Genomic DNA, 24,262 nt, shown 5'->3' with positions numbered 1-24,262 from the left:
CATACAACAGATAGATTTTTTCCTGCAATGAAGGTGCAGGCCCTGTAAAATCTATAAAATCACATTATGTTCTGGAAGCCTCTGCATGAAGAGGACGGCGCCTCTTAAGCTTAGCCATGAGCCTCTCATGGTCTCCCAAAATTCTTTCATTGGAGACCTGCAACATGTCTAGCCTTCTCAGTGTATCAACAGAGTACGAGCTCACCAGTTTCAACAAGGCATTATTCTCTCCTTTGAGTTTCTCAACCTCCTGTTGAGACTCATGAAGCATTCTTTGGAGAGACGAATTTTCAGTTGTTAAATTCTGAACCTCGTTTGCTCTAGCACGCAAACGATCAGCCATGTTAGAAACAGAAACAACACTCTGAATGCTAAAAGCCATTGAGTCATCAATAGCCTCTTCCTCTGATCTCCCTGTCAACAACATTTCATCCATTGGAGTAATGCAATTCCTAGCTACTATGACAGCAGTAGCATCATTCATCATCACAGAATCATTAACTGTGAGATGACGATTTTTGGATACAAAGGATGGACGACAAACTTGGGCGTCACTGGTTGTTGTGGGAGTATCATTTAAATTGAAATAATTTGGGCAGGAAGAAGAGGAAGCCATTTTAAGAAGGTTTCAAAGAAAGCCTTAAGAAAACTAAAGTTTCAGAAAATGAAGGAAGTTAAGTTGAAACGCAGTTGCTCCAATCAAGTTTTGCAAAGGCAATATCTATAGGAGGAAATATGGCTACAGTCTTTTCAGAATCCCAATATCTTTTCGGATTCCCATATTTTTCTTTCCCATAGTTCAAAACTTCACGTGGCCTCCATTAATATTTGTCGGCACTTTCGGCGTTTTCAAAGTATTATTTTCGTCAAAAGTATTATTTTCGTCAAAAGCCGATCTTGCTTTGCGGATTTCACGGAGCTACTTTTTCAAAAGTACCCCGAGAATCTCGCAATTTTCATATGGTTTTGAAATTCACCGGTTCTACCTATTCATTGTATTTGCGTATAAATGTGTTACTAACGAAATTTTCTTTGCAGAAGACATGAGTAAGAAAAACATTCAATGAGAAACATCATATTCCTATACATGATCTATCTCAATTCTCTCTCAATGCGATATCTACTTGTTTTTCTTATCAGTGAGCACTTAATATGCCCGAGAAGCAAGACTATCTCTAATCATCCATTCAGGAAGCGAGACTATCCCTGATCACGTTTCCGCCACATCAAGGAACTGTGAAGGCAACCTTATGCTCTAATCTCCGGAAGTTCTTCTAAACTAGAAGAAATGAGAGCTTGTCGTTTGCTCCCACCAGCTTCCTTCCTTGATTGCTGAGCTTGTTGTCTGCTCCCACCAGCTTCCTTCCCTGATTGCTTACCTTCTCTTGCAATCAATATCACATTATTTTTGCATTTTTTCTCTTTTTATAACTCTCTGTTCATAAGAGATTTTATTTCTTTATAATGAACATCTGAAGAATGAATCCTTGAAGTGATCCTAACTATGAGGTTTATTTGTTTTAACAGAGGCAAAAGAGTTGTGATTTTTGCTCTTGCAGGATATAACTAGATCATCAAGCGCTACATTATATTTACTGGGCCGATACGAGCTTGAATGATACTTGAGAAAAGTTTCTCCCACCTAAGGATGTAAGCAATACTTGTGTTATTTTATGCTTATATACTTATTTGATATTTTATCTTGAAAGGTAACCAAATGGGGAGATAAGTCTGTTCCAAAACAATGACTTGTATGTATCCATGAATTATTAATGCAAATTTTTCAGATTGCAAGTTGGATACATTGATAATACACTGCACAGATTAAAGTCCCATAAGAACAGAATATGGGTATAGCAGTGATCAATATGATGCACGCCTGTTGCGTAGCAAATGATGTGGATTGAAGTCCCGAAAGGACAATCCTTTGACATGTCAATATTGATATTATGCACGCCTAATGCGTAGCAAATTATATGGGTTAAAGTCCCATAATATGGGTTAAGGTCCCAGAAATTAATTGACATATATGTATTAATCTGTGACATGCCTTCAGCATGATAGATATATGGGTTCTAAATGTTCCAACTCCCTAAATGGAGATTATCCACGGCCTACTGTAAAATAACGCTCCATTGGAGGTTATAATCCACATTCTCACGTAATAAAAGCCCCCTGAAGTGGCTTGGGTACCCAAAAGCAAAGAAATGCTTATAATTGATGCATGCGCATGCAAATGAGAATGGTGGGATCATGAATTGATGAATGACAATTTTTGATCATGAATTGATGAATGACAATTTTTTTGGTTTTGGAGTAGCTACTCAAATCATCAATGGGCTGTGTTGATTGGAACCACGTTCAATTATTAAATGTCGACAATATTATTGGCCAAAATGGAACGAGGTAATTCCATTATAAATGAGAATGAACGTGAAAGAACAAACCCACAATACGAACCCCAAAATTTGTTAATACTGAATTTATACTTGGGTATTCGGAATAAAAGAGAATATACCTACTTTGTATGACACACTGTTTCTGGCAGAAACAGGGAATGTTGGGTTTTCTCCATATTTACAGATTCAATTGTGCCCCCCCTTATTACACAATTACGGAGACCAACATATTATCTTTAAGGGTAATTAAATGCACAAAGCATATCGCCAGAAGCGATTCCCTAAAGATGTATAAATAGCTGGGTTAAAGCTATATAATGTGTCATAAAGTTTAATCCCTTTTAGACAAAATCCGTTGAGAGGATTGACAATTGCATAAAGCAAGTCCCTAAAGGACATGTGCTTGAAGCACAAAATTTGTACTCAATATTAATATGCATAAATTACCTCAGTGAGTACATTGATGTGATTGTAACACATTAAAGATTCTGCAGAATTCACGAAATATTTGTCTCGACTTAAGGATCGAGCATTGTGCCAACGAGACTCTTGCTTATACTAAGAAAGTATTGAAGCATTTTTATGAGGATTATCCGTTGGTCCTTAAATATTTTTCCGGGAGTATACTAGACCAGATAGAGCTCAGCTCCACACTGTACTCTTTTTCCTTCATCCAGGTTTTTATCCCATTGGGTTTTTCCTGGTAAGGTTTTAACGAGGCAGTGTCGCTCAAGGGTTTAGGGTATACTATGAAAATTTTTATGGTCGCTTACTGGACAAAAGCTAGTCCTAAATTTTTCAGGGGGAGATATTCATCAGGGGGAGCATGGTTTTAATAAAGACCTTCATACGCTGTACTCTTTTTCCTTCATCCAGGTTTTTATCCCACTGGGTTTTTCCTGGTAAGGTTTTAACAAGGCAGTGTCGCTCAAGATTGACTCACAGAAGCAGTGTCAACTACGATATTCAGAAAGCTGATCAACAGTATGACTTAAAGATATTTTGCCAAGCATCAGGGGGAGCGCACCATCAATAAAGATCTTCAAACACCGTACTCTTTTTCCTTCGTCCGGGTTTTTATCCCACTGGGTTTTTCCTGGCAAGGTTTTAACGAGGCAGTGTTGCACGCGCGCCAATATACTTAGAATTTTATGTTACACATAGTTATGTACTCTTTTTCCCTTCGACCAGTTTTTGTCCCACTGAGTTTTTACTGGCAAGGTTTTTAACGAGACATATTCTGTATCATTTGTGGTCTCCAAGGGGGAGTGTTGTAATAATGGAGTCCCCAAAATACCCCCTTTGGATTCCTATATATATTCCCCCTCCCCTATTTGTAAAACACACAGATATCAGACATTAAGAAGAGCAATCCAGCTTCAATTCTTCTCTCCATTCCAATTCTTCTCTCCAAATTCAGATAGTTTATAACAAAATTCATATTATGCTGTTTACATAGTATAGCCGCGCGGCTGTTGCGTTGAAATATTCTATTTATAGCGTATAGCCGCGCGGCTATACTATTTTCCCCAAAAACACGCGCTAAGCGCCGGGCGTCTCTCTTTTCACAAAAACATAGCTAAGCGCTGGGCGGGTTTTTATTTTTATTTTTATATAAATAGTATAGCCGCCCGGCTATACTCTTTACACACATACTGTTTTTTTTTTTATAATAATTTTTTTTCCCCGATTTTTGTTTGGTAGTTTAGAGCATTATCCATTACTATTAGGTCATTACCCGAGTCTCTATTGTCCTTTTTTGAGTGTTTTACTTTTCAGAGTTATTACCCGTGTAAATAATTTAGCATTTTCACGTTTAATACTCATATTATACATGTATGGACGTATTTTTCATATTTAATACACTTGTTTTTTTTTGAAAATTTTCAAAATTACACACAAAATTTATGTATTATACACATATTATTGAATAAAATATTTAAATGGGTATAGCCACGCACCTATACTTTTAAAAAACTTCTATTTATACAATATAGCCGCACGGCTATACTCTTTTTAAAAACGCAAGATAAGCGCTACAGATCCTCTCTTTTTTTAATAACTAGTATAGCCGCTATACTCGTTACACAGTTACTGTGATTTTTTTTTTCTTTTCTTTTTTTTAAATAATTGTTTTTCCCATATTTTTTGTCTATCAATAAGAGTAGTTTAGAGCATTATACATTACTATTAGGCCATTATCCGAGTCTTTATTGTCCCCTTTTGAGTTTTTACTTTTCCAGATTTATTACCCGTATAAAGAATTTAGCATTTTCACGTTTAAACTCATATTGTACAACGTATTTTTCTTGTTTAGTACACTTGTTTTGTACAAAATTCACGTATTATACAATAATACTCACATATTATTGAAATACAATAAATTTTAATAAAATATTTAATTACTAATTATTCACTAAGTAAATAATAATTCAAACATAAATACTAATTAAAGTAATTAAAAAGAGTGATTCACTAAGTATTTTTCATGACGATTAAGATATTGTATTAATATTAAAAAATGTGTCACGTCTCTTTTGATTGTATTTAGACCGTGAATCTTTTAACTAAATTTTGCTCTTATTCTTAATTGTCATGACACATTTTTTAATATTAATACAATTTCTTTTATTTCACCACCAAAAAAAAAGTACAATATATTTTCCAACCAAAAAAAAATTATGACGCATTAAAATAATTTCTTTCAGACATTTGTCCCCTCTTATCGTCATATGACTAAGCAAATTACAATTAAGGCACGCGAAGTGCGGCCACCACATTGACCAAGCAACACGTGGAGGGAAGGCAGATATGGCCTCCTTCTATAACGGTCTGAATAACTGCCACGTTGACCCGAAAGGCGCCACGTTGAGAAACCAGTCCGAAGCCCAAACATCTCTCCGATTTTTCACAACAGAAGGAGAAGCAAACGTTTTGCAGTCAGTGGCGCATATATACAAACACCTCATACTCATAGGCTTATAATAAGACGTTCGAATATCTCATGGTCCCATACATCCGTGCTTGTTAATTTTCTCAAATCTCAACTGGGTTTTTCACATTCTCTGTAACCCAAAAAATATTGAGTTGTAAAAATGGGGAAGAGAGGAGTGTTTTTGTTTTTGTTGTTGGCGTTGTGGCTGGCTATGTCTGCAGGGACTTGGGGCCAGGACGCCAAGGAGACGCTGAACTTGGCTGCTGGAACAGCCCAGCACAAAACGCACGAGACCTTCAAAGCTGCCAAGGAAAACACCAACTCGTGGGTTGATCGTACCTTCGGCAAAATCGCAGAGTAATTTGTTACAAAATCATTCACTCTGTTTTTTTTTTTGCTTCAACCTTTTGCTTTCTTCCCCTTCACCATGCATTTTGTTTGTGAATTATTAGTAACTGTTCATATATGCTTGCTCATTTTGGAAACCAAAAAAAAAAATGTGATGTGATGTGATGTATTATATCAGGGTCCGTTTGATTGCGATTTCGTTTTTAATTTGTATTTTTTTTCAGCTTTTTAACCTAGAGAGTAAAGGGAAAGCATATGTGAGAAATGAGGGATGAAGAAATATGGAGGGAAGCAAGGGCAGAGACTGGATTTTATGTTGGGGGGACCCAAACATAAAATACAAGTTTTCTTTTCATAAGCTTCATTTGATTTTGCTTTAATTATAGGGTAATGCTAGGTATACCACATTTTTATAACACATTGTGTATCATCACACATTGTCTATCATCTCTCTAATAGAGAGAGGTGGAGCTCATCAATACACTAGAGTCCACCTCTATAAGAGGGGTGGTACATTGTGGTGTAAAAAGGTGGTATACCTAGCATTTACCTTATAAATGACGACAGAGGTCCAAATCGTTTTTAAGTCTTTTTTTCGATGCAGAATCAGTTTTAAGTTCTTAAATCTACTAGTCTCTCCAAGCCTGCGAAAGGCTTTTTTTAAAAAAAATTAAAAAATTATTTTAGAATTAAAAAAGATAATTGGTAGTTGTGTTCTATAAAAATTAGATCCATTATCTTATTTTTATTTTTTTAATTTAAAAAAGTGTGAATTTATCATATTATCCTCATTTAATTAATAATTTCAATCTTTAATATTTGCATTAATCAAGGGCATTTTTTGGTATTTTAAAAGTTTCACTATTCTTTGTCTTTTGCTTTATATATATAGATATGGCTATTTCTTTTTCATGCAACCTATTTGCAACTAACCATATCCGAGATCAAGGCAACTCCTATACAAAAAAAAAAAGAAAAGTCCAAAAAATAGCAAAAAGGAAATGTCACATAAGTGAGGGAAATGCCAAGCACTAGTCTTACATTGGTTGAGCTAAATGTTCTCAATCTAGGCCGAGTCTTTCTGCTAACAACTTGAGTTTTAAGCTTTTGCGTTTGATCCTTAAACGAGTAGTTGTGTACGTGTGTTAAGAATTAAGGGTTTTTGCTCATTTATAGTGTGTGATGGTGCCATTCAGGGGGTTAGGATTCGGCCAGGAAAATGCAAAAGAGAAGGCTAAGAATATGGGGGACAAAGCTGGGGATGCAGCCTCTGTGGCTACAGAAAGATTAAGAACGAGCACATTTGGATCTTGTAATTATTTATTACTACCTTATTCTTTCACAGATGAAGTAATTAATAAGTCAATTAGTTCTTCAAACAAGTATTTGATTTCATGCTTCTGGGTTTTACTTTATGTATTCTCAACATATGCTTCTCTGATTTCCCAAATGGCAGCGGACACCGATTCTGTTCATGACAACTTTGATCCCTCTATAAGGATGCCCACTGATACAGTTGACAATGCCAAAGAGACCGTGACAAGGGCAATGGGTTCTGGAATGGATAGAGCAGCAAATGCCTACGATGAAGCAAAGAATACAATGAATAGGGCTACAGGCGCGGCTTCTGATAAGGCTTATGATGCAATGGAATATGGAAAAGACAGAACTGCTAATGCCTATGATGGAGCCAAGGAGGGAGTGAACATGGCATCCAATAAGGCCTACGACGCCAAAGAGACGGTGAGAGGGGCCATGGGTTCTGGAATGGACAGAGCAGCCAATGCTTATGATGGAGCAAAGAATGCAATGAATAGGGCTATGGGTTCGGCCTCTGATAAGGCTCATGACGCAATGGAATATGGAAAAGAAAGAAGTACCAATGCCTATGATGGAGCCAAGGAGGGAGTGAACATGGCCTCCGATAAGGCTTATGACGCAATGGAATATGGAAAAGAAAGAACTGCCAATACCTATGATGGAGCCAAGGAGGGAGTGAACATGGCCTCTGATAAGGCTTACGATGCCAAAGAGGCAGCCAGAGGGGCAATTGGTTCTGGAAAGGACAGAGCGGCGAATACCTATGATGAAGCGAAGAATACAATGAATAGGGCTACGGGTTCGGCTTCTGATAAGGCATATGATGCAATGGAATATGGAAAAGAAACAACTGCCAATGCCTATGATGGAGCCAAGGAGGGAGTGAACATGGCATCCAATAAGGCCTACGACGCCAAAGAGACGGTGAGAGGGGCCATGGGTTCTGGAATGGACAGAGCCGCCAATGCCTATGATGGAGCAAAGAATACAATGAATAGGGCTATGGGTTCCGCTTCTGATAACACTCATCACGCAATGGAATACGGAAAGGAAAGAACTGCCAATGCCTATGATGGAGCCAAGGAGAGAATGAACATGGCCTCAGATAAGGCCTACGATGCCAAAGAGGCAGCCAGAGGGGCAATTGGTTCGGCTTCTGATAAGGCTTCTGATGCAATGGAATATGGAAAAGAAAGAACTGCCAATGCCTATGATGGAGCCAAGGAGAGAATGAACATGGCCTCCAATAAGGCCTACGATGCCAAAAAAATGGTAGCGGGAGGAATTGATTCTGGGACGGAAAGAGCAGCCAATTCATACGATGAAGCAAAACAAAATGTTGGGGAGTCATACAAGTCAGCTAAGGACTGCATGACTGGACATGCCAAGCATAACTATGAGGCTGCAAAGGAGAGTGCCTCGCAGGCTGCAGGAGATCTCGGCGCTACCATGAGGAATGCTGGTTCAGAGATATAAGGAGGCCGATTGCATGCTTGCTACATGAAGCCATGTTTGATGAGTTTATGTTTCTTTTGAGTAGCTAGGAATCTCTGTAAGTTCTATGATCAATTTTGCTATGTGTTTCTTGTTTTCTCTTACTTTGCCCTTACAGTTTTGTTTCTTTATATCAATGTTGCTATGTTTCTTGTTGTGTCAAGAATTGCTTGAATTAAGCTAGTCTTGTGTCATTTCATTTCTAGTAAATCTATGGCCCAAGCCAATGCCTCTGATTTTGATGCATGTGCTAGCTACTCTTGTTTGTCTTCATCATTAATATTCTGCATATGGCCTGCTCAGAGGTTTGACCAAGCCGTGTCCCCTTTCTAGCCTTCTAGCCTTCTAGCCTTCTAGCCTTCTAGCCTACCAATAAAATAATTACAAATCGATCTGTATACTACATGATTTTTCGGCACAAATTATCTGCTGGGGATTTAGAGTACGTATATATTATGGGAGAGGTAGCCTTGGTCTGAAAATATATAGCAGACGTGACTGATCACCCACACGATATTAATGAATATGCAACGCCAAAAACTGAAAATAAGACCTGCTTAATTTGTTTCTGCATCAAATTGCAAATTAATAAACACAAAAAAAGAAAAACTATATATATATATATATATATATACACACACATGTTTTGAAACAGGAAAATATTGTAATGCATGCAAAGACACACCGGTATGTATGATTCATGAAGACGAACTGGATGCGAAAAATTAGAAGAAGAAAATCATACATGAAATGAAACAATAATATGAGAAAATCACATAACACCACGACAAAAAAGCTGACATCTCATTTCCTCTTTTGCTTTCCTTTTTCTTCCTTTTACATCTTTTACCCTAGTGAAAAAGCACAAGCATAGTGATTGGAAATCAAAAGAAAAGGTGCATGCGATGCGAGAGCTCGATGCCAAACATTCAAGCACAAGAAAAAATTGTTGGTTTTTTTTTGCAATTTTATGTTTTTTTTCGAAAGCAACCAAACAAACAAACCGCAGAGAAAGAAGATGAGCATCAAACAGCTAGGTTTATGTTAAATTAAGAAGCAAAAAAACAAAGAAAAAAAGGAGTGTTTGCTTGATTTTCTCTAGCTATCTCCTATCTCTCTAGCTAGCTACATATTTGACTATATATATATATATATATATATTTATGTGCACATACAAATTATCTGATCTAATTATTCACTGATTATATTGATCTCTTTTCCCAGTCACAAATCAATGTATTGAAGTTTGGCTTACATTTGCTTCTTCTTCATGGCTTGTTTATTATTGTGCATCCACACCTTGAACACCTGCCTCTTTATACCCACTTCAGAACACAACTTCTGCACCTCTTGCTCATCATGCCTCTGGATCTTCCACCCTAACTTCTCAGCAACCTCCATCATCTTCTCCTTCTGCTCCTGACTGAACTTCGTCCTAAACCGCTTCTTTGACCCCGCTGCCTGCTGGCCTGCCGCATAAGTTGCCCGAAACAAATTATTCATGTTGAGATCCTCGCTCGAGGACTCATCAGCCCCCCCTCCGCCCCCACCACGGCCTCCAAACGCCATCATCGTCTGGGGAACTGGGCCCCCCGCAGCTGAATGATGAACAGGAGGCAGTGGGGGTGGAGGGAGTTGAAATACTCTAGTTTCTGAATCTCTACGGCTAATGGTGTGTTTTTGGTGGTTAACAACATAGTAATTATTTGGCAAATGATCGCCTTCGATCTCTTTTCTGTGGAAATTTCTATGGCACTCACAAGCTGCACATTTTAGTGCTTCTGGGATGTCTTCCTCTCCACTTGGCATGAATTCTCCGCAGCCATCGAGCACGTGGCCGCCGCTGCTGGCCGCGTGGTTTCTCAAGCATTCCCTATATCTAACTTTCTGTGGTGGTGGTGGTTGAGCTGGTGGTGCTTTGAAATTTGATCCACCGGGAATTGATGTTGCTGTTGTTGTTGTTGCACTTGGGGTGACAACAATTGGAGATGAGATTGGATCTGGGTTTTGCTCAGAATCTCTTCTTGATGATTTGTGTGGTGATAGATTCAATTGATGAGGCTGGTGACGATGAGGAGAAGGATGGGGGTCTAGGGTTTGAAGAGGGTTGATGAAGATTATGTTGTTAGCAGTTGAGGGTAGGGCTGGAGAAGAAGAGAGCTTGGAGGAAGAAGAGTCCCTATTGGGGGGATTATAGCCCAGAGTGGTTGGCATCCCTATTACCTTATCTTGGCCTCTCACCTCCATTAAATCTGATATCTATAGCTATTATACTGGCCTTGATCTCAGCCTCCTTTTTATTTTCTATAATAAAAATAAATAATAATGGAGAGTGTGTTTACATTAACTATCTTCATCATGGCATGATCTGTCTCTCAAACTCAAACTATGGATCTTTTTGTAATTTTCTCAACTCTAATTCATACTCTACTGTCTAATCTAACCCAAGAGAAAACTTAATCAAAGATATAATCACTAACCTAAGATTATTCTTTTTTCTTTTTTCTTTTTTCTTTTTTGTATTCTGATTTTGACATTTTGGGTGCTAAACCCACCAACCCATCTCACTAATTTCAACCCTATTTCCAAAGAGGTGAGAGGATGACTTGAGAGAGAGAGATGGACTGATGGAGTAGCTGAAGAAGAAAAGATTGAATATTAACTCACATAAACAATTTAAAACAAATCTTGGAACGCAAACAGGAAAAGAGAAAAGAGGGGACCCTACAAGCTAGAGCTTGAATAAATCTTACCTCTCAGAAATTAGACTGTAAAAATGGTAGAAATATTGTTGTAGTTGCACCACCATTGGAAGCATAAGTAAGAAGCTGGTTCTGACATTTGATTAAAGATGGAGGGTATTCAGATAATTAGAGCTAAAACTAAGATTATGACAGAAAGTATAGGGAAGAGACAGAGAGAGGGAGATGAGAAGAGGCCAAGAGAGAGATAGATGGGTATTCTGAGAACAACTGAGAAAGTGGTTTGTGTTTCCTACCACCCATCCAACCCCATAAAATCTATTGATGCAAGGTGCAGGTGGTTTGTTTTGTACTCAAAATGAGTGATGACTACACTGAGTGAGTGAATGAATGAGTAGGAGAGAGTCCTCTTATTTTGCAGAAGAGCCGACAGGGTCACGTTAGTACTCTCTCACACCCTGCAACCCTGGTCCAGTTCCTAATTATTGCTCTCTGAAACCCTAAACCACCACAAAATTAATGTGTTTTATGTGTAAGACAGAAAGAAAGAGAGAGAGAGAGAGGAGAGAAAAAGAAAAAGAAAAAGAAAATATGTCAGATTTGACGTTACTCTGTTTGCCTGGAATCTTTCCTGCAACGTTCCTCAAATTTTTCCCAGCTTAAAGACTTAAACTGTTTGAGATTGATTCTCAGACGCAAAACCCAGTTAGTTCCTAATTAAACAGGCCTTAAAACAAGGGTTTACGATAAAGACAACGAGAGAATCCGAGGGTATATCTAAAGGTAATAAATAAACAGTTTCTATGTGGTTAAGGGCATTTGACTCTGTGCATGAACAACTTCTAATTGTTTATGAAAGTGGGATTGCGCGTGGTTGATTTTCAACCGTTAATGTAAGTAGAACTCTACACTAACTTCTAATTACATTAACGGCCGTTGATGTAAGTAGAACTCTACATTAACTTCTAATTAAATGAACGGTTAGAATCACTCACGCGCGCGTGACAACTATTCTAAAAATAAGAAGAAATAAAGGGGTGAGAGGAAGATTTTATTTTTCTCTTTTTTCCATCTCTCTCTTTTGGGTGGGTGTGTGAGGGAGCTAAAGTGAGAGAGAATGGTATGCTGGTCCACATAACAGCATTTATTTTGTTTTGTTAGTGTGTGTGTCAGAGGTTGTGTTTGTGCGCCTGCTGCAGTTTCGTTCTTTCCCATTGCAAATTGATGCTGTATCTGCTGCCATTATTGGCACTTTCACTCCTTTTACTTCATCTTCACACATCCATATTGTGTTGCACTATTGTGCTTGGTTTTGCGGTACTGTTTCTACACTAGTTGTCTTAGCCCATGTCTAAAGAAATAACCCATTTTCAACACTTTGCTATTTGGTTTGGCCCCCCTCTTTTCCTTAGGACCCGCATTATTTCCTTCTAGTCCACGCCACAGTTCATAAGGTATTGTATACCAGTACTATTTGAAAACATGGTGATGTAGGACAAGGCGAGACTTTGTTCAAATGCTAAATTTATTAAGAAGACGATTTGTCCAAAATTTGATGAGAAAGCGATCAAGAGTTGGAAAGACATACTCAAATTACGTGTTTGACGTTTAGACAAGTAGTACAACGACTATTCAAGTCAAGATGAGCAAAGAGTGAAATCCAGTGTATCTACTCAAATCTAAACCCTTGTCGATTTGTTAATTGTAATTCTCGATGCATCACATGGTAAAAAGAATATGACATTTCTACAACCACCTTAGGCAACTACACATTGTAATCCATGTATTTATTATTGTAAGTTTGATCGATTATTGTTCATTTCTTGATAACTAAGTTTTTGGAAATGGTGACCCTCTAGCGTAGTACTAAAAAATTTATTTGCAAGAACATTATGTTCAATTCTCATTTCCCGATTTCTCTGCTACTTAATGTGGTTAGAAAATATGACCCTTTTAGGATTACCTTTTAAATTTTGTTTGTAAGGGGCATTCCTCATCCACATTTCATTCTTACGCATAGTTCAAATAACAGAGTATGATGTTGGGGTCTTAATTAAGATGTTAATTATCACCATCTAATAATTTGATAGTTCTTAAATTGTACAACCAACCACCGTGTTCAATCTATTAGACAAACTTGTTAGGTTTCCACTAAGGAGGTCTTGGGTTGTATATATAATTTTTCTTTTGGGTCATATGGGTTGTATATATAATTAAATAAAACATCTAGCTGAATTTCCATTTTGGCATACACTTCATTTAAAATGATATTAAAATGATTGTATTAAAAAATAATAATAATGATAATGTATGACAAAAGGCAATCCTATCCAAATTCAAATGTCCTTTGGGGAGAAAATATTCGAAGTCTACCGGCTGCCCATTTGTTTGCTATTCAACATCTGTGACTTAAAATAAATAAAAATTAATCTAGATCGATTATCATGATTAACATCCGATCCAAGCATCTAATTTAATTAAGTCTTTTGGTATGTTTATTAATTCCTAATCGGATTAGAGGAATTGAATTGAGAAGGAGTTGGATTAAGGAGAATTAAATTCTGAATTCCTATTGAAGTTGTTTACTAAACTATATGAATTGAGGAGAGTTAGATTCTGGATTCATACTGAAGTTGTTGACTAAACCATATGGAATTGGGGTTGGAGTTGTGCTAACTACTAAAATATCTTCGTTGTTGTGTTAAAGTAGATGACAAATTTGAAATTTGTAAAATTATGTGAGAATATAATGGGTAAAAAAATATGAATTTTTAATGGGTTAGATCTCTAGAAATTAAAATACAACCTCCAACCTAAGAATTGAATTCCTCTAAAATTAAGAATTCAATTCCTAATTTTATGTGAATTCTATTTCTTTTTTAATTCCTCAATGTGAAATAAACACATGAATTCTTCTTATTTAGAATTCAATTCCTGATTGAATTCAATTCATGATTTGTAAAGTTGTGTGGCTGGCCAGTTGCATGCACCCAATTTTGCACTCTCTGACACAATGTTTGTTTGAGACAATTCTTATTAATTTGAATTACTATATTTGAGATAACTAATGGTTTTTTAGGGCTGAGTTTTATATTCCAAGAATATCTTGTGAGCTTCCTTGATCTGTCTAAACCATTTCTTTGGTGTGCTTGAGGGAACAATTTCCAAGTAGTTAAGCCTCGTTTAAATTAAAGGAATAAGATCTGTGATTAAACTAATCAGACAAGCTTTTCTTTCCTAATCAGTGCATGCACACAAGTAATTAAATGCTGGGATTTTGGAGACGTGGCAGAAACCCAGCCAAGTGGCTCTATTTATCCATTTGGGACTGTGCCAAGTGTCCCTGTCGCACTTTTCTTTTGTTTGCTCTATTCAATCTGGTATTTCACAGGTGAGGGAGGGGCCAAGCCAGGGTTGGCAGGAGCTGTCTTTGAATAGCCAAAGGGATTCGTGGTCTTAGTCTATGGTTTCATTGTCTAGGTCATAATAAAGATGTTAGCGTGGGCCTAATTTAGTTTACTTATGACCCAGAAAATACTTATTTCCTTTTTCTTTTTTTTTAATATTTATAATCAGCACCCCTAATGAACCAATTTCTTGGTTGGGTTTGTCTTAAATTTGTGAAACTTTGAATAACATTAGCCAAAATGTGATGAATTCTGTGAAGTTTTCATGGCTCCAAGCCCACTTCAAAAAATCAGATTCTGAAGTGACATAACATTACAGATGGGTAACAATAGAGCCTGGAAAAATAAAAGAATAGGTACTTCTTCTTCTTTACGATCAGGTTGAGGACCACATATGCTGAAGCCTCAGTTGCATTTTCCTTTTCCACTGTGTGGTAAAGAAAATACTAGTAACTGTCAATATTCTTGATCCAACAACAGCATGTATTTCAGTTTATTTCAAATACTATAAATATATAAAGAGAAGGTGTGAGGTTGTGAGGGCCGAGACCCGAATTTTCTAAATAAGTGATCTATCACTGAAGTTATACGTCTCACACGAATACCTTACTAATCTAAAAAGCCCTAAATATACTATTTCCGGGAAATTCAAAATGCGTCGACATAAGACCTTGACAGCCAAAAAGACGACAAGAAACACAAAGGTTATTTTGTGTATTTGATTCGTCTTATCATCTCTGCTTTATGGATTTGGAGAGAGAGGTCAGGGAGGGGGGTCCTATGCAATTTGGACGGACATGGGACACCAAATGTTCCAAGAATAAAGAGAGCCAAATTGTACGGATGGAATAGAGAGGGCTTTATTTTCTTCTTCTTCTTTATTTTTATTTTTTTCCAAAAATCTTTGGAATTAGTCTGAGTTGAGACAAGGAAATCTATAACATTTGGATCTATGGATTTGAATGAGTCACATCACTCTGCGCATGCACGTTTTAAAGTGTGTGGTGTATTTAGTTTGGTATTTTGGTGGTAAAGGTCATGACTGGTGCGTGCGAAGCCACCACCAATCACCTCCACTCTCTACTTTTCTCATTTTTCTTCCTTTCCTTTAAGTTAACAAGGGGGTGTGGAGCATTGGTCAACTATATACTCATTATTAACCACCCCCTAATTGTTAAGTGGTCCTACCATTCTCTATACTCAGAATTTAACTCAAACCCTAATGATGTGGATGGATCCAATTTTGATCTTAATTTGACATAAGTAATGTAAGATTGATACATTGAGATTCTCGATTCGATAATCTATATATTTGAGATTCCGATATTCTATATATTCGAAATTTAATGATTCATCACTTTAACAAATCAAATATAGATTGAAATCAATTCCATCTGAATCCGATGTTTATCATATATGAATTAATAAATTGATTCGAATTTAAATGCAAGCCAAATCAGATCTGCTTACAAGCCTAGTGCATTTGGAGGGAAAAAACTAAGTGCCCACCAGCACTTTTAGGGCCCAATATAAGAATTTAGGTATAAGATTTGACGTTTAGCATTGGAGATGACCTCATCAAATACACTGTTAGAGCATCTTCAATTCAACCGATGTGTCAAACATGCCACATAGATATTTAACAGTTAGAAATAACATCTCACATCATTTCAACCGATGTGTCAAAGCTGATGTAGAATGAAGATCAGAGGTTGAGATGTTATTTTTGACATCCCAAAAGCAAGATGTCAAATGAATATTTTATTACTTTTCTTTTCTTTTCTTTTAATTAAAAATAAATCAACACTAAAATGTAATAAAATAATAATTTAATTTGACATATCGGGTGGAGTGTAAAGCTGTGTAAGATATCAAATTGTCACATCAGCCATCAAATTTAAATTTGATATTTAGTATTTTACATCTCCCTTCGAGATGCTCTTAGCATAACAGCGATTTGAATGTAAACCTAGCAAAATAATGATTATATACCGCTGTCATGTCTATTCCTTTGTCTTCTAAAAAGAATCCCTCCTAGCATATATAGTTGAACATTGACTACTGACTTGTGCTTACACTCTGGCATTTATTCCATAGATCATCAAAGTCGCATCTTACATTACGTCCAGCTTCGCATACAGGTTGGAGGATGGGCCAAACTGCCAGAATTCTGAAACTATACACAACCAAATTGTTTAGGCCATCAGCGGCCCAAACGCGGTTACACTTCTTAGAAGATCAAACAAAAATTATCTGCGAAATTCTATAATGAGGGTATTATATATGGACTTCTCATGTGAATTTTCATATTAGTTACAAGATCATTTCATTAAACTTAAGTAAAATTACTATTTAGAACAATTGATTAATATGAAAGTCCACGTCTATAGTCCATACATCACCCTCACCATAGAACTACTCTGTGTGCCTTTTTCAATTTTCCGAGAATTATCGAATGTGTGCTTTCGGCTATGTGCCTTTGTCTGCATGGTTTTCTGCCTTTAATAAGATTCCTTCACTCTGCAAGCATGTAGTGGTAAGCAGATATGCATGATCCTAATCAATCTATTGCTCAATCCGATAAGATTAAGAGCACCATCAAACCATCAAAAGCAAAGCTCCCCTATCTAAACACCCGAAACTCTATCCGAAACATAGGAAGTAACGTAGGGATTAAATTGCAAAACTGAAGTCAGTATCGGATATGAACAAGAATCTTTACTATGTATCGACGATATTAATCATTCTTCAAGGACAAGCAAGTTTCCTTAAGTGTCATAAACAGAATATTTGGTTCCCTGCTATGTAGCATGGATACGGATATGGACACAGCAATACGACACGAAATGATACAGCGATACGTTAAATTTCTAAAAATTAGGATACGATACGTCATGGGTACAAGAATTAAAAATATATATTAATAATTTAATATATATAGCAATAAAAATATATATAATTCAAAACATATTTTAAATAACATTCATTTCACTCAAGGATCAAATCCACGCAAATCCTCCAGCAATTACAACTCAATCAGGATCAAATCTCCTTCATCCTACAACCAATGAGAGTTTCTGTATATACTTTATGTACAAGTGAGCCGTAAACACACAGGTTATTCTCCAGATTCCTACTCCCACTTATCTGAAAAGCCGGATATCCGTGTCTGTTGACTCCGATATGTATCGGACGCTTATTGGAGCGATCGTACGCATATTGTATCCGATACAGGATATGGAGTTAAACTGGCATATCTGTGCTTCATAGTAGTAAGGGTGGGCATCTAAAACCGAAATATTGAAATCGTATACTAATCATACCGTACCATACCGATTTCATACCGTTTCATTTGGGAGGAGGAGATATTGGGTACCGTACCGTACCATACCAAGGGAGTATGGTATGGTAGCGGTACCAAGTATTTGGTACCGGTCAATACCGTACCATACCGAATACCTTAAGAATGAGCTTTACATGTTTCAACAGCTTGATATCCTTGTTTTGCTTTCAATGTTATTTGCTTGGGTTGGGGTCTAAGTGTTTTGGTGTCATTTATAACAATCTCCTCTGGTAAGATGTTTAAACTTATAAGTTATAACTAGCTCTGATTTTGCAACACAACTGAGGTTGTGGTTTCATTCCAGAGCTCAGCCCAAAAAAATAAAAATAAAAACAAATCATAAGAAGACAACCAAATTAAAGAACTACAACTCAGAATCTGTTAAGCACTGCGTACAACTCAGAATCCAGATAGAAGATAACTGGGGTTCAATAAAGACTCGAGAGCTTTTCACCAAAAAAACAAAAGACTCAAGAGCTCAAGCCCAAAAAAGATCAGTTATATCCGGACAACAAAATCGAAAAACTCAAAACTCCAATCCCTGGCCATATGATTAAGATGGAAGAATGGTAACTTATCATCTACAGGCCACAAATAAAGACATGATCCACAATGGGTGTTTCAATAATGATGCTTATCAACCACCAATCAAACCTTAGTCATATAATTATCAAACAGGACATGACACATCTAAGTGATGCAACATTTGGACCAACTTTGACGCAGAACTAATCCTCAAGCTCTATATCTACTAGCAAACACTCAATATTCATCTTTCATTACACAAACAAAAGATTACAAAGTAACTTAAGATTCAAATTTCAGTCTAACAATGATAAACCAATGAACCAGTTCAGAAATTCTTCAATGATACAACAAATATACACAAACTACAAAAGTGATTCATAAGATTGAATTAGTTCAGAGCGAAAGTTCCATTACCCGAGAATTCGAAAAAGTTCCAAAACCATAAGAGCCCTCCACAATTGCTACTATAAGACCCCCTTGGCCTCCATGTACCTCCACATGTACCAAGACCCAACAGACCTATAAGGCCTCCATTTCTCACACAACTGCTCCATCTCCAATGGCTTCGGCAACTCCTTCAAACCATACAGTAACTGCACCCCTTTCCTCACACCGAGATCGCCGATCGGAAGCACATCCGGTCTGCGAAGTGAGAAAATCATGAACATGTGGACCGACCAAGCCCCAATTCCCTTCACCACGGTGAGCATTGTGAGCAGAGCCTCATCGTCCATTTCCAGAATAGAAGAATCGGACAAAGTCCCATCACTGTACTTCTCGGCCAAGTCATGAAGATACGAAGCCTTTCGGCCCGAGACGCCGATATTTCGGAGCTGCTGGGCCGAGAGCGATGCAACGACGTCGGCGACCACCGATTCCTCGCCTCCGCAGAGCGAAATGAATCGTGTGTAGATCGATTGAGCGGCTTTGGTGGCAAGTTGCTGGTAAAGAATGCTTCTTGCGAGCGATAGAAATGGACGGCCGGAATCAAACGACGACGGAGGGCTGTAGGAGTCGATCAGAGCCGTTAAATTCGGGTCGGAGCTGCGTAAGTGTTGGAGGGCGAGGTTGACTTCGGATTGGGAGGTTAATGGGTTTAGGGTTTTGGGGAGAGCGGAGGAGGAGGAGGTGAGGGGCTTGGTGGTGGGGGTGTTGGAGAGTTTTAGGATTTTGCGGGGTCGGAATGGTATTTTGGGGGAAATGGAGGGGTTTTGGGAAATTTCGGTTTGTATTTGAGCTTTGGATCGCTTAGCCATAATGGTGGCGATGATGGTTGGTGGCGGCCAATCGGTGTTTGCTCTGCCTAAAGAGTAAAGGGACAATGAAAAGTCGTTGTTCTCAGATACGACTTTACGTAAAAACCTATCGTAGTAACCGCGTGTTGGCGGGTAATGGCCAGCGTACGGCCCATGGTCGACTTGATCTACTCGACTTTCTGATCCAAAAATCTCGGACCCAGTTTGGAATTTAATTTGAGCCTCGGGACCGGGGTTTTCAGCCCGATATAAACAGTTATGGGACAGCTTGTAGGCCCGGTCCTTAACCCTTTCTCATTAGTTGAGATATAGAAAATTCGAATTTGTGACATATTTTACTATTGAGAAGATAAATACTACTATATTAATAATTAATTTAAGTCCGTAATATTTGAAAAGCTTACCAAAATTAAAAACAAAATAATTATCAAATAGGAGCATTCTATCAAATTTAGTATCAAAGAGTAAAAATATCTCTGAATTCTTGGAACATAAGAAAATTCATTCAAATTCTTGGAGCAAACATCGTGGTTAGCAATATATAGGCTAGGAAGGAGAAGACAAATACATAGAATGATTGGGTTTTATTTCTGAGCTCCATCTTCATGGGGGAGGGAAGCAAGGAATCGCTTGAGACATCTATTGTAAACACAGGGTCTTTCCAGGTGGACCAAGTGACCTGCCTTCTTTATGCCTTCAAATGTTGCATTTTCTCCTAGTTGCCTGCGTACACATTACACAAAAATAATATCATTCAAACACATTTTAAGCTACTACACAAAATATTTAGAGGGAAAATTAAGCTCATTGGACCTACTCTTTCATGTTGTGGGCAAGCTCCCGCTGAAATATCTGATCATTTTCACCCCACAACAGATGTATTCTCTGCAGAGATATGTAAATTAAGCACACAGAAATTAGAACAAAATAAATTCTTGAGTGATGTAATTAAGAAACACAGAAAGGAAAGTAGCATAGAATCTCCAGAAGAGAGTGAGTGCATCTGGATCACCTGTGGGAATTTGGGGATTGTTGGGTCCTTGGTATCAATGACTAAACCTTCAAGGAGTTCTTCTCTCTCCTTCCTGTTGGTGAACATCACCTACAGATTGGCAGTAGCCCAAAAAAACCTTTAGCTAGAGGTTGAACGATTTTGCTTCCTAAACCACGTAACAATGATGATGTTATCGTCCTAGTATGCACATACCAAGGCGTTTTCACAATATGAACGTAGGTCGAGCTTACAATGTTTTCGTTACAAATCCAATGACTATTTTCTACAATATTTTATGAATTGAAAGTTTATCAAAACTCTTTCATTATAGAATATCAAAACTCTTTCATCATTCGCTTATAAATTAACGTAATTTTAGACATAAGCACAATATCAACTCCGAAAATAATTATAGAATATCAAAACTCTTTCATCTATACAATTTTGTGATCCCAATTTGCCTAGATGCATTTGTTAACCCTTTCATTCAAAAGTGTAATCCTTCCTTTGTCCCACATCCCATTTATGTCTGACAATTCTGCAAAATTTCACTATCCACCATAGGCTCACCAAAATAATAAAAGAAAAAAAAAATATCTCAGAACCAATCAAACATGAAACTCTAGCATTGATATGAAACTTTTAATTTTTCTACTTAAATTTCCCAATATGTCTCAAAACATGCATACCTTTCTATTTGTGGGTATAAAAAAACTTGCATACTTGTTTGTTCAAACCCAAAAAGAAGAAGAAAACAAAATTGAATACCTCGAGGAAGTCCTTGTGGAGCCGGTCAGGAAAATAAAGCTTCTTATGAGCAGCAATAGAGAGCAAGTTCTTGAGCCCCTTCACCGAGCTGGGCAGCAGAAGCTCCGAAGAATTCCCACACCCAAGCCTCTCCATGGTCTCGTCGCTGACCGAGCAAGTCATAGCCAAGATCGAGCCGGAAACCACCAGGGCTCGAACCATGTCCGGGTACAGCTCGGCCAATTTGAACCCCACCATCCCGCCGTAGCTAAACCCAACCACCGTGCACCTCTCCACCCCGAGCTTCCTCAACCCCGCAGCCAAACATTCCGCCTGCAGAGTCGGTGATCGGTCCGCCTTATCGGTGGCGGAGCCGCCGAAGAAGAGGAGGTCCGGAACGTAGACTGAGTACTTTTTGCTCAACGCGCCAATCTGAAACTGCCACGTGACAATCCCCTCGGCTGCGAAGCCGTGCACGAGGACCACGACGGGCTTTGTTGGGCTGGCCTTGACGGTGGGCTTCTGGCCCTTCTTGGGCTTGTCGAGGGTCTCATTTGGAACCCAGAAGTTCATGGCCGTGCCAGGTTCGAGCTCCACCGTGTACGGCCGCACCCCTGCCATTTTCATGAGCCCATGCAGTAAGGGTCTCTGCAGCGCTACCAAGTTCACCATGTGTTTGTTTAAAGTCCTCTGTGAAAAATTTCTCAGTGTTGAGGCTCTCAAAGCATGTGTTCAGAAGCTGGGTTTAAAACCTGGGAGGGAAAGTGAGGTTTGGTGATGGGTTGTTATAGCTTGTGCCATTAATGGAATGTAAAATTTGAATGAGATGGCGAATTTAATGTTAGTAAATTGGGAGCTTTGGAAGCTTCTCTCTGTAATAAACTAGTGAAGTTTTTCTTCTTGTAGGTGAGTGATTTAGTGGATTGAGCAGACACCGGTAGCAGAGTTTCTTGCACGAAATCTCCTGTTGTTTATCTCTTGTTTAATCAAACTTATGAACTTGTGTTTTGTCAAAATACTAAATCTATAAGTGTGTGAATAATTTATGCACATATACACACACAATTAGTTTCGTGTAAAAATGAGGAAAGACCGTGTGTTTAGGGGTCCAAAGTCTCTATTGTTGTCTCAATATCTGGCGTTCATTTTTAGGTTTCTTCTCAAGAATTATTCTCAGTTTTGCTGAAATTTTGAAAGGGTTTTATCATGCAATGAAAACTTTAAAAATGGAGAGTTTTCGGATCTTATTAGGACAATTATGCGAGATGAAGAGCTCTAATGATGTGTTATTAAAAGTGACACTCACTTAGATTTTAAAAAAAAAAAAAGATATGCGTAAATAAATAAGAACATATTCTGTAATGTGATATGTCGGATTGAATAAGAATAATTAACTACTAAAAATTAACACATATTTGCAATCTAACAATATAATATGTTTAATATATAACAAGATATTATTTATATATAAGTCTTTGTTGCATGATCATGTACAGTATTTAACCCGTGGATTAAAAGTAAAGATTTGGGTTTAAATGGTAATAGTTAAGATTTTAATCCAACGGTTTATAATGACCAAGAGGGTATGGATTAATTTATAATATATGTCGGTGTTGCTTTGTGTACGTAGGAATGTGGATTATTTATTTTTCCTGTTCAGGTACAAGGTTGTTTGGCTTTTGATCAACTGCTCCGCCTACCGCTGCCGTCTGCATGACTTTATGGTGGACCTTATGAGTGGGCTAGTGAATTACTAAAGAATGTGAAGGGCCTTTGACTCATTTCGAACTGACGTTTGCATTTGATCCAAGGTTTTGAGTTTGACTCTTTTGACCCTCATTGCATTGATACATCCTTTTCTTTTTAAATAAAATAAAACTACTTATATGCTTATTATCTCGTTAATTAGGATGAATGTAATTTTATTACTTGAAATTGAACTCAAACGTTAAAATTTTACGTACAATTATATACCGAACTGTGAATTCAAACTTAAAATCTTTTTCAATAACGAAAATAAAAGTATATGCTACATGATTGTTGATGTGTTACTCAAAATAACTCCTAAATTTACAATAATTCAGAGTCAGAAGATGAAAAAATATGCATTTATTTTTCAGATTTTTCAAACGATAGGCCAATTATGCTTAATGGCATGCAGTTGTGCAATAATAACTGAGCCCGCTATAACAGTCTTTTTCTCATCAATAATACTTTTCTTATTTGCATAAATAACACGTGGAGTAAATCTGACACATCAAGTGTATTTGTGCGCCAATAAAAAGTTGTTGACGGTGGCACCTTTGGCGGTCTTCAGATAAAGAATCGCTTTAACTATTATTTTGATCCAAAATAATATATTTTAAAAAAAATTGGGGACTTATTATTATCCCCTTCAAAAATTACAAGGAAATAAATACTAAGAAAAATGGTATTTGAGACTTCGACTGTGGCTAAATTACACTTTTGTAACCATGTCAAGCGATATTAAAGAAAAAGAATAATTATAATTATAATTTAAGTATGAAAAATATGATATTACTGTCACGTACCGTGTACTAAGATTTTTTAGGGTAGGTGGGTGATATTTTTTTTTCAAAAGTTAAGCCTTGCGAAGCTAACCCATTTTCTCAACGGTGAGGTCGCCTTGCCATTGTGGCATTATTAACAAGGTGAGGTTTACTAAAGTTTAGATTGTGTTAGGTTTTTAGGTCATCTAAGTTTTTTTTTTGTTTTGGGGGGGGGGGGGGGGGGGGGGGGGGGGGAAAAAATAAAAAGCAAAACATTTT

The 24,262-nt window shown here is 37.4% G+C and overlaps 4 protein-coding genes across 6 annotated transcripts; 1 reads left to right on the top strand and 3 right to left on the bottom strand.

Moving 5' to 3' along the window:
* Positions 5,119 to 8,858, top strand: LOC18771051 (embryonic protein DC-8). Of its 3 annotated transcripts, none has more exons than XM_020567852.1 (3): positions 5,119 to 5,691; positions 6,879 to 6,994; positions 7,139 to 8,858. In XM_020567852.1, the coding sequence occupies exons 1-3, from the start codon at positions 5,495 to 5,497 to the stop codon at positions 8,476 to 8,478; spliced, it is 1,653 nt and encodes a 550-aa protein (XP_020423441.1). In that variant the 5' UTR covers positions 5,119 to 5,494; the 3' UTR covers positions 8,479 to 8,858. The 3 variants fall into 3 exon arrangements, with proteins under 3 accessions (XP_020423441.1, XP_020423440.1, XP_007204012.1); XM_020567851.1 differs by having other exon boundaries at positions 6,879 to 8,097; positions 8,239 to 8,858; XM_007203950.2 differs by having other exon boundaries at positions 6,879 to 8,858.
* LOC18769526 (zinc-finger homeodomain protein 6) lies at positions 9,174 to 11,842 on the bottom strand. Its single transcript, XM_007203963.2, has 2 exons — positions 11,250 to 11,842; positions 9,174 to 11,132 (listed from the first exon to the last, which is right to left on the bottom strand). Exon 2 carries the CDS (start codon positions 10,741 to 10,743, stop codon positions 9,748 to 9,750), a length of 996 nt encoding a protein of 331 aa, XP_007204025.1. The 5' UTR covers positions 10,744 to 11,132; positions 11,250 to 11,842; the 3' UTR covers positions 9,174 to 9,747.
* LOC18769352 (DNA-3-methyladenine glycosylase 1) lies at positions 18,583 to 19,835 on the bottom strand. Its single transcript, XM_007202399.2, has one exon. The coding sequence runs from the start codon at positions 19,730 to 19,732 to the stop codon at positions 18,941 to 18,943; it is 792 nt and encodes a 263-aa protein (XP_007202461.1). The 5' UTR covers positions 19,733 to 19,835; the 3' UTR covers positions 18,583 to 18,940.
* On the bottom strand, positions 20,144 to 22,434 carry LOC18769985 (epoxide hydrolase 1). Its single transcript, XM_007202211.2, has 4 exons — positions 21,495 to 22,434; positions 20,745 to 20,834; positions 20,550 to 20,617; positions 20,144 to 20,455 (listed from the first exon to the last, which is right to left on the bottom strand). Exons 1-4 carry the CDS (start codon positions 22,143 to 22,145, stop codon positions 20,317 to 20,319), a joined length of 948 nt encoding a protein of 315 aa, XP_007202273.1. The 5' UTR covers positions 22,146 to 22,434; the 3' UTR covers positions 20,144 to 20,316.

The sequence above is a fragment of the Prunus persica genome, chromosome G7 (genome assembly GCF_000346465.2).
Source record: "Prunus persica cultivar Lovell chromosome G7, Prunus_persica_NCBIv2, whole genome shotgun sequence".
Taxonomy (NCBI): Eukaryota; Viridiplantae; Streptophyta; class Magnoliopsida; order Rosales; family Rosaceae; genus Prunus; species Prunus persica.
The sequence above is the reverse complement of the archived record's forward strand: the minus strand, read 5'-3'. Positions and strand labels throughout refer to the sequence as shown.